General features: G+C 48.0%; 1 protein-coding gene across 1 annotated transcript in view; it reads left to right on the forward strand.

Moving 5' to 3' along the window:
* NDFIP1 (Nedd4 family interacting protein 1) overlaps positions 1-7,087 on the forward strand; it is a 45,578-nt gene extending 38,491 nt beyond the window's left edge. Inside the window, 2 exon segments of the mRNA NM_001243361.1 lie at positions 760-865; positions 6,070-7,087. Of these exon segments, the coding sequence (NP_001230290.1) occupies positions 760-863 (104 nt within the window). The 3' untranslated portion in view covers positions 864-865; positions 6,070-7,087.

Genomic DNA, 9,389 nt, shown 5'->3' on the forward strand with positions numbered 1-9,389 from the left:
AATAGGTCAACTTTATCATGTATAAATTATATCTCTATAAAGTCCTTTCAAAAAGTGTCTAAGACTCAGGGACCCTCTCTGGGGGAGGAGCCCTAGGAGTGTGTGGGCTACCCCATTGGATCCTTCCCCACTGAGTCCTAGATGAAGAAAAGAGAAGTAGAGGGAGTTGCCGTGTGGTCCGGTGGTTGAGACTTGGCACCGTCACCGCTGCAGCCAGATTCAGTCCCTGGTCTGGGAACTGACATCCCACCGCAAACCAAAAAAGGGATAGAGTTGAGACTCACTGTAAAGGCAGGGGGAGCCTGACATCTAGTGGCCGGCATTGTGTACTGTCGATGGAAAAAAAATGAAATTTTTTTTCTGTTGAGAAAAACGTAGTATTATAACCTTTCTATTTTTAGAGTTAATTATCGAAGAGTACTTTTTTGGAACTCAGAAGGTAGGTTTCGATCTTGCTTCTCAGTGAGGCTGCCAAATGTCAATGTTTGGCCCCATCTTAATTTCTGTTTTCTTCTTGGGCAAATTAGATTCTGAACATGCAAAGGAGACTGGGGTTTGGCTCTTGAGCTCGTGTTCTCATAGAGAAATGGAAGATCTGGTGTGGAAATCCTTTGGAAATTTTAGAGGAAATTTTGTTTTGATAGATTTTAGCAGGAAAATGATGTGGTGTGAAGTATTGCTATCGGGAGGGATATTTCTGGGGAGTGGACTTATGATGGAAATTTGAAATTCATTCTTGACTTTTCTTTTTTAAATTAGGATTTCTCCTGTTTCTCAGAGGATTTATCAATTATGCGAAGGTTCGGAAGATGCCAGAAACGTTCTCCAATCTCCCCAGGACCAGAGTTCTCTTTATTTATTGAAGGTATTAAAGAAAAAAACCCTTAATTTGTGTCCCGGTGTGATCACGTGGTACATGGCAGATTACTCTTCAGGTTTGGGGTGCACACCTGTTGTGGGAGGGATAGAGAAAGTAAGAAAGCCGCAATATTTGTCTTTTGGTTTCTAGTTCAGGAAGGGCTATTTCTGTGAAAAAAGCTACTTTTTGAAAAAGGCAAGTTGGAAAAAACCGCCCTTGGAGAAAACAGTATCTCATGTTGTCACAAATGCAGAAGAGGCCCGGCTGATCCTAGATCACTGACTCTTGAATCGTGAAGAGGTCTCGGTATATTTACTTCGAGAAAAGAAAGTTTCTACTGTATTTAATTTGGCAGGAGGTGAAACTGTTTTCAGAGTGTTTAAGCAACAGTATAAGAACGATGAGAACTTCTCAAATGGAACAGAATTTTGCTCAAGCCTGGCGTAACAGCAGTAACTCATGTTTGTTGCCTTTGCGTATGTCAGCTACTGTCTCTGTAAGCACTTTGCAGCTGTGCTCAACTGTGCTCACGTCAGTCCCAGAAGGTTAGCGTGTTGGAGCAGCTCAGGGCCATCCTGGCCGAGTATATTCATAAGGCGTTTCTTTGAAAAGGTAAAGCATACTGAGAGCCTAGTCTTCTGTCGGTTCACGTCCGTTTCTCCGAGGGAGCATTTGAGAGAAGATTCTAGTCCTTAAGAGTACTAATGGTGCTTATGAGTTTAAAGAAAAGGGATGTTTCGGTGCATGTTTAAACTGTCCTGAGTGGTGTGTCTTCCGTGTGAATTCAGTGACACACCCTGGCCACAGATGGACCCCGATGTCACTGGCCTGGGCCCTGACGCCTGGGGGGCGTCTGTGTCTGTGTCCAGGGCGTCCTAACATCACCGTCTAGTCAGAGGCTCTGTACCGTTTCGTGCAGTTTGCCGTTAGCATCGTTTTTCTTTCCTCTACATTCCTGATTATAATTTATAATTACTTCCGAGCCTGAAGTTTCACTCTGAGCCGTGGTAAATTCAGAAGTCAGTGATTTGGGGTCGCCGTGCCCTCCTTACAGTGAGAGCCCCAAGGCACCTGCAGCTTGCCCCTCATCGTTCAGTGCCCAGCATCCCCGGGGGTGGGGGGCAGGTTGCTTCCTGCGCCCCAGATTCTGTAGGCTAGTCTGCTGGGAGCTTTGGCTTTGTAAATGGACTGAGGCCTCACCTCTGTTCTCTGCATTCTTCAGTTAGAAGAAAATTTCAGCCTTCATTAGGAGATGCATACATTCTTCATCTTGCTGCTGCTTCTTTTTTTTTTTTTTTGGTCTTTTTGGGGCTGCACCCACAGCATATGGAGGTTCCCAGGGTAGGGGTCTCATCAGAACCATAGCTGCCAGCCTACACCACAGCCATAGCAACACCAGATCCAAGCTGTGTCTGCAACCTACACCACAGCTCAGGGCAACGCCGAATCCTTAACCCACTGAACAAGGCCAGGGATCGAACCTGCAGCCTCGTGGCTCCTAGTGGATTCATTTCTGCTGTGCCACAATGGAAACTCCTTTTTTTTTTTTTTTCCTGTCCACCCTGCAGCACACAGAGTCCCAAGCCAAGGATCAGGTCTGAGCCACAGTTGTAGCAACACTGGATCCTTAACCCACTGTCCCAGCGGAGGATCAAACCCGCGTCCCAGGGCTGCAGAGGCACTGCTGATCTTGTTGGGCCACAGTGGGAACGCCTCATCTTGCTTCTAACACACGACAGGTTGTCACGACAATACAGGTTGAGAGAAAGCCTGAACTTCTCGGTTTTCCGGTATCTTTGGGGACTTTGTTAAGGGTTTTTGTTTGCAAAATAGGTTGTTACTGTTTGGATTTTCTAGACGTTCTGAGATGTTTTCTGCATGGATTCTAAAAGGAAAGCACAGCAGGCTTAGCATCGTGGTTTGAGGCAAGGGTGCTGTGGGAGCTGTGAAGGGCCATTACAGGCTGGTCCCTCCCTATGGCTTGGGGACAGAGGCCTTCGGTGCCTTCCGAGTGGTCAGGGGCCCGGCCGTCCCTGAGAGCCCCATCGAGGGCGTGGTGGGTTTCTCTGCTCTCCTGTCTGGCTTTGATGTTGTCGTTGCTTTGAAATCATTTCCGACGCGCCCAGAGGACTCAGAGCTCTCCGTTAGGGCTCTGGGGACTTGGAGCCGAGGTGAGAAGTCGAACGGCTTCCTTCCTAACTTGCAGCAGCCCCGAGAGAGCCGGCACAGCCGCCCTCTGTCCTGTGGGGCCGCGTCTCCTTTGTCCACCGACGGGGCTGAGAACCGTCCCTCCCGATCCAGTGTTTGCTTCCTCTGGGAGGTTTAGTGGCAGATGTGCAGTGACCGCAGGAAGGTCTTCTTTTTCGTTCGCTGACTGAGCCTTCTGTCTTCACCTGTCACCTGTCGAAAGCGAGCTTCCTTCTTGCCAGAAAGGTGCTTCCTAAAGTAACGGCGGTAGAGAAAAACCACTCGCTTCTCATGCTACGCTCTGGCCTCGTACTAGGCAGAAGTATCAGGAGAGGGCCTCTTCCAGAAGTTCGGGTGGCCGCGGATAGAGGAGCCGCTCACACGCCGCAAGCTCCGGTGGCCTCAGCAGGCCGCTTTCTGAGCAGCCCAGGCGGACGTTGCAGGAGCCGGACACCGCGGCCCGTGGGCAGGGACCGCGGGGCAGCGCTCAGGTTGCCTTTCAGAGCCCATTTAGGCTTGTAAAGGAAATCTGGTTTCCTGCCTCCCAGCAGGAAGCTCCAGAAGGAACTGCTAGAGCTGAGCCCAGTGGCAGCCCCGAGTGGCTCTGCGGAGGCAGGAAAGAAAAGGTTCCTTCTGTCGTGTTGAAAAAGAAGCAGATGCCTTTTAGGAGCGTCTTTGTCTGAAATGGTCAGAAATGTCCAGGGTTCACTGGACAATAACCACGAGTCTTTACCGCTCGCCCTGGCGCCGCCCCGTCGTCGAGGGCGTTAACTGCTAAGACGTCTCTGTATGTGAAGCAAAATACAGCTTCAATTTTTTTTTTTTTTGCTTTTTAGGGCCACACCCACCGCACATGGACGTTCCCAGGCTAGGGGTGGAATCTGAGCTGCCGCTGCCGGCCTACAGCCGCAGCCACAGCCACGCCGGATCCTTAACCCACTGATCAAGGCCAAGGATTGAACCCGACTCTTCATGGACACGAGTCAGTTCATTAACCACTGAGCCACGAAGGGAACTCCCCACCTGAAATTTTTTTCTTTGAACCACCCTGAAGTAGGAGGAGGAAAGTTTGCGAGCCTTGGTGGCACGGATGAGCCAGGGCCCTTCATCATTAGACAGTGATGGCTGCGCCCTAGTGAGCCAGACCCAGGAGGGTGAGAAACGGTCTCCTTTCCTCCTTTGGGGAATCTCCTCCCCCGCAGTGTCTCCTGGGTCATTGAAGGAAATTCACCTCGAGTTAGTTTGACTCCCTGGACTGGATGGTAGCAGGACGGTCGCGCATGTTTCCAGGGGAAGGTCTGCTTGAAAAAAAAATCACCAAGTGTCCGAAGAGCAAGTGTGCTTCCTCTGCACGTCCGATGATGTGTGGGCCGTTGGGGTCCTTTTGTTTCTGAAGTGACCTGAAGTTGAGTAGTAATGTGTCCCTCCTTCCTGAAACCTGATGGCTCTGCTCGCGTTCGCGTGCTCTCCCTGCGTCGCGCTGGCCGGAGCAGGACTCCAAGGCTTAGAGAGCCGGCGGTGCCTCTGCCGCAGTCTTTGTCCTTGGGCGTTTCTGGGGTGGCTGAGATCGCCCGTCGGCAGCCTCGCCAGGCCTCCGGATGGCTTCTTACTGTTGGTGGAGTGGCTCCGACTTGGCGAGCTCTCCGAAGGCGGATGGAGGGCCGTGGTGGGAGCAGGAGGAACGACGGAAGGCGGCCGGGCCATTGTCCCGACTGTGTCCCCTGTGCGTGCACAGCTCTGGTGCTTTGACCTCAGGGCAATTATTGAATCAGTTTTAATCTGCTCGTGGAACCTGATGAAACTGGATTTACTTAGGGTTATAATGACTCTCGCCAGCCCCACTGCAACATTCTGTGTTTGACGTCTGTCTCCCCTTTGTCTTTCTGCTTCTGCTTGGCCTTGGGGAGGCCTTATAGTCTCGTATCCTGGTCCCTGCCCCATTCTGAAGTCTCTCTAAAAAAAGTTGCTCTTATGTCGGTGTGATTTTACTTCACATCGAAATACAAAGTGAACTTGAGGTTTGGGAAAGTATGAACAGTAGAAAAATAGTATTTCGACTTCCTCCAGTGTGGCTTCTCTGCATCTTGTCAGCCTGTTCAAGAGCATGTGGTCGTCTCATCAGGAAGGGGCCTCAAAGGGCCGTTCGTGGTCTTGACAGTCATTTGGAGAAAGGGAAAGTGAACGGAGGGCTTATGTGGAAGCCCAGCCAGCTCTCACTCGGCCTAGGTGCCCCAATGCCGTTTCTCGTAAATATTTCAATTGTTCGTCTTTATTTTTGAGTGTTAGGAAATTAGTTGTTATTTTTTCCCATTGCAAACCAGTTTCTATGCCGATACAGAAATGCCTCAAAGTGTTAGATAAAAAGTGCATTTAACAAAATACATGGACATCATTTTGAGAGCACTTATTTCGGTCATATGTATTCCATCCAAAAAAAAAAAAGTGGTTGGGGGCTCCATGCCTCTTCCCTCCCCCAAATAAGCCACTCCCCCCGACCCCAGCTGATTGGAGAAAGTCCTCGTGTGTCTGCACGTGTCCGGCTGTTGGCTGACTTTGCCCTGCTGCACATAGAGCACGTGGCATCCTTCCTGGAAATCTCTCTTGTGTGAGAGCTGGCACGCCTGGCAGGACAGACAGCGTCCCGTGGGTGAGGACTCCTTGTGCATTTGCTTTCCTCTGTTTCTTTGTCCCCATGTCGCAGCCGTGGCTGCTGAGGGTAAGTAGGGGACGCAGGGCCGCTTGCATTCGGTTCTTTTGTTGGGAGGTTGGGAGAGAGACTCCTGACCTCGGGGCTTTTCGAGGATGCCGTCAAGTTCTTCCCAGTTCCAGGGTCCCTGACCACCGTCAGCACCAAAAATGTAAAGTTGACTGATGGCCGTGATGTCACCGTATAGTAATCTTAAAACTGTGCTAAAATGTGCTTCTGTCTCCAGACATCCTGCCTCCTTTTGTGACAGTATCCTTCTTTTAGCCAAAATAACAACCTAACCAGAGTTTCACTATTCAATATCCTTCTCTGGCAGATGTTTTCTGGCAAAGGCCTTCCTGCGTTTATGAATTCTCTCTCAAGAAGCAAGAGGACACCTGCAGGAAGTGAATCAAGATTGGAACACAGAGGAATAATCACCTGCTTTAAAAAAATAAAGTACTGTTGACAAAGATCATTTCTCTCTCTTCGTTCCTAGGTGTACAATTTTAATAGTTAACGCAAAATTCTGTAATCATTGAATCATTAGTGGTTAATGTTGGAAAAAGCTCTCGCAATCAAGTCTGTGATGTATTAATGATGCCTTATCTAGTATTGTCTGTAGTCCTTTTAAATAGCATGAGCCTTGTCCCTGTAGTCAGTAGGGGGCAGTCTTGCTTTATTCATCCTCCATCTCAAAATGAATTTGGAGTTAAATATTCTAGTGTAAGATATGTATAATGCTGGCCATTTTAAAGGGGGTTTTCTCAGAAGTTAAAACGTTGGTTATGACTGCATTTCTGCGCATAATCCATTTTGCTGTTAAAATTAGAAGTTTATTTAATTGTACCGTGAACACCTGGAAGCAAAATCATCGTGCAAAATACATTTAAGGTGTGATCCAGAATATGTTCCTAATTGGTAAATAATAAGCATTACTTTTTTAGAGTGGGCATTCTCATTTTGCAGTTCCTTATGCTGTGTTGTGTACCTGAGGGATCGTCAAGGCGTTGACACCGTATCAAGTAGGAAGGACAAGGACACGTGCGGTCGAGTAACTGAAATGCAGTTCTTGACCCTCCGGGAAGGTCAGAGCCCCCACCCCTCTTTTCTCTTTCTTTCGTCTCCCCGATGCTTAGGCCAGGGGCTGGGGGTAGGCAGGGGATGAGGCCGCAGAAGCAAGGAAAGAGTTGGCTTGGAACTTTTGAGATGATCCCTAACATCCTGTACTCCCGGCTTTTGCAGCGTGTTTCATGTAGAGTGCTGTGCTTTGGGCCAAGTGCTAATTCACCTTGGTTTGCTGTGTCAAAGCTGTAAATACAACAGAACATTAATAAACGTCTCTTGTGTAGCAACTTTTTGCTGTGGATTAGTGTTTACTTTCTTGGTTCGTGCTTGTTAATTGCTAAGGCAGATTTTTCTACTCTTCGTCCATATGGTTTCATACAGAATCATTCCGTAAACACAAAAAAACTGGTCTTGGGCCATTTTTTTCTTCTTGTTCAGCAGAGGAAGTTTCTTATACTCAGTGTAGTCCTAGAAGTGTGTATGGAAATTTTAGTTTTTCACAAGATTCATGGACTAAAATAGGAATTGTGAAGATCTTAAATCATCCTGGAATTCCCAGTGATGCTTCATTTTTATTTTATGTTTTATTTTTTGTCTTTTTACGGCCACACCTGTGGCATGTGGAAGTTCCACAGCTCATGGCAACACCGGATCCTTAACTCACTGAACAAGGCCAGGGATTGAATCCGCATCCTCATGGATCCTAGTCCGGTTCGTTACCACTGAGCCATACCGGTAGCTCCTGTGCTTCATTTTTTAGACATGGTCTTAGATAATTTATTCCCACGGGTTCTGCATGCTCCCAGCATTTGCCCTTTTTCTCAATTGAACACAGCCAGCGGGTTTAAGTCTTGAGAGCACCCAATTGAAACTAAAGACCCCTGGAGTTCCCGTCGTGGCTCAGCGCTAACGAACCCGACTAGGATCCATGAGGACGGACGCAGGTTTGATTCCTGGCCTCACACAGTGGGTTGAGGATCCGGCCTTGCTGTGGGCTGTGGTGTGGTGTGGGTTGCAGATGCAGCTCGGATCTGGGGTTTCTGTGGCTGTGGCGCAGGCCGGTAGCTGCAGCTCCAGTTGGACCCATAGCCTGGGAACCTCCATATGCTGCGGGTAGGGCCCTAAAAAGCAAAAAAAAAAAAAAAAAAAAAAAAAACCCTAAAGACTTCTTATTCCTCCTTATTTCTGTTCTTTTCTCTGTTGTGAGAGCTGTGGTTCTTGTAACATCACCATTTGATTCCCCTCCCCCCCCCCCCCGCCACTTGTTCACAATACAAAGAAAAAATGTGGTGCAATGGTCAAAGAAGTTCCCAAAGCAGCCCTCGCAGGGTGTGAGAGCTGCAGGTGGTCGTTGTGTGCTGCATGCGACCATCCAGGGTCTGCTCAGCAGGTCTGTGTAGGGCTGCCAGGATGCAATGCACAGGTTATACATTATGTGAAAACCAAACAGGAAAACTGAGTGCCTTCTGGATCGACCTCTCCGTGGTCATTCTAGGTCGTTTATTGATAACGATAAGTAATAACATGGGAAGTTCTTGTTTGAGTGTTTTATGCTACGGGAGACAAGCGGGGGTGCTAAAAGTCTCTGAAGATGTTTTTGCATTTTGAATTCGATTATAGCAGCGGTAGAGTTTGTCAGAGTTTATACCCTGTCGTGTTCTGAATTTCAGAGTGAATGTGTCTCTAAGAGTCTGAGTCAGTGTGGACAGGTGCAGCCAAGAGAACGATTTCAATTATCTCACAGGACAAAGTAGAAGAGCCCCAAGTCCCATTAACTAAAACGTTGTCCTTTCACTTTGTGTTCATTCTTTCTTAGGTCCTCGTGCCTTGTTTGGGTTTGTAGATTCAGGGACTGAAATATTTGGAGTTCGTATTCTAGATATTTGTGGTCCTCAAAACAGGGGCCCATGGAAACCTGCAGTTTGCTGCGGTTTAAAAGAAATTAGGAAGGTGATTTTTGTCTCCTTTCTAAATGTTCCAAAAATTAAAGTCTTTGCAGATTGTAAGGTTGGTACCAGATGTTAACCCAGACTCCTTATTATTGCAGGTGGAAATACTCATACCGCATTCTTGTCTTTCTCCCTTTGGTAGGTTCATTTATTAAGACGAACCCTTTCAGATAAAATAAATTCTTTGAAAGGGGATACTGAGGAACCCCTGTTAACCTGCACCAGATTATGGAATAAAATGGCTTTGGCCTAGGGCTGAGGGACAACTAGGGCTCATCCGTGACCACAGAGGTCCCTGTGTGTCTTACTCGTTAGCTCTTGGAGTTATACAAAGGAAGTTGTCTCCTGTGAGTTGTTGTCCCGCTCTGAGTCACTGGTGACCCCGATGAAATTTCTTCTGGCCTTCGCTGTATTCTTTTACTGTGTTTAAAGGAAGAAATAACGCCTGAAAAGGAGTTTCAGGGCCAACAGAGGTGATCATTTAAGTGGTTGCCCAAGGTGGCAGGTTTCTAGGTAAGAATCAGCACCACACACCCCACAGGTGGAGTGCTGGCTTCAGCTTTGTGTCCAGGCCTTCCACCCCTTCCCGGTGCCTGACCCTGAGGGTTGGCCTAGGAGATAGTGAAAAATCAGTGGGTCC

The sequence above is a fragment of the Sus scrofa genome, chromosome 2, assembly GCF_000003025.6.
Source record: "Sus scrofa isolate TJ Tabasco breed Duroc chromosome 2, Sscrofa11.1, whole genome shotgun sequence".
NCBI classification, from domain to species: domain Eukaryota; kingdom Metazoa; phylum Chordata; class Mammalia; order Artiodactyla; family Suidae; genus Sus; species Sus scrofa.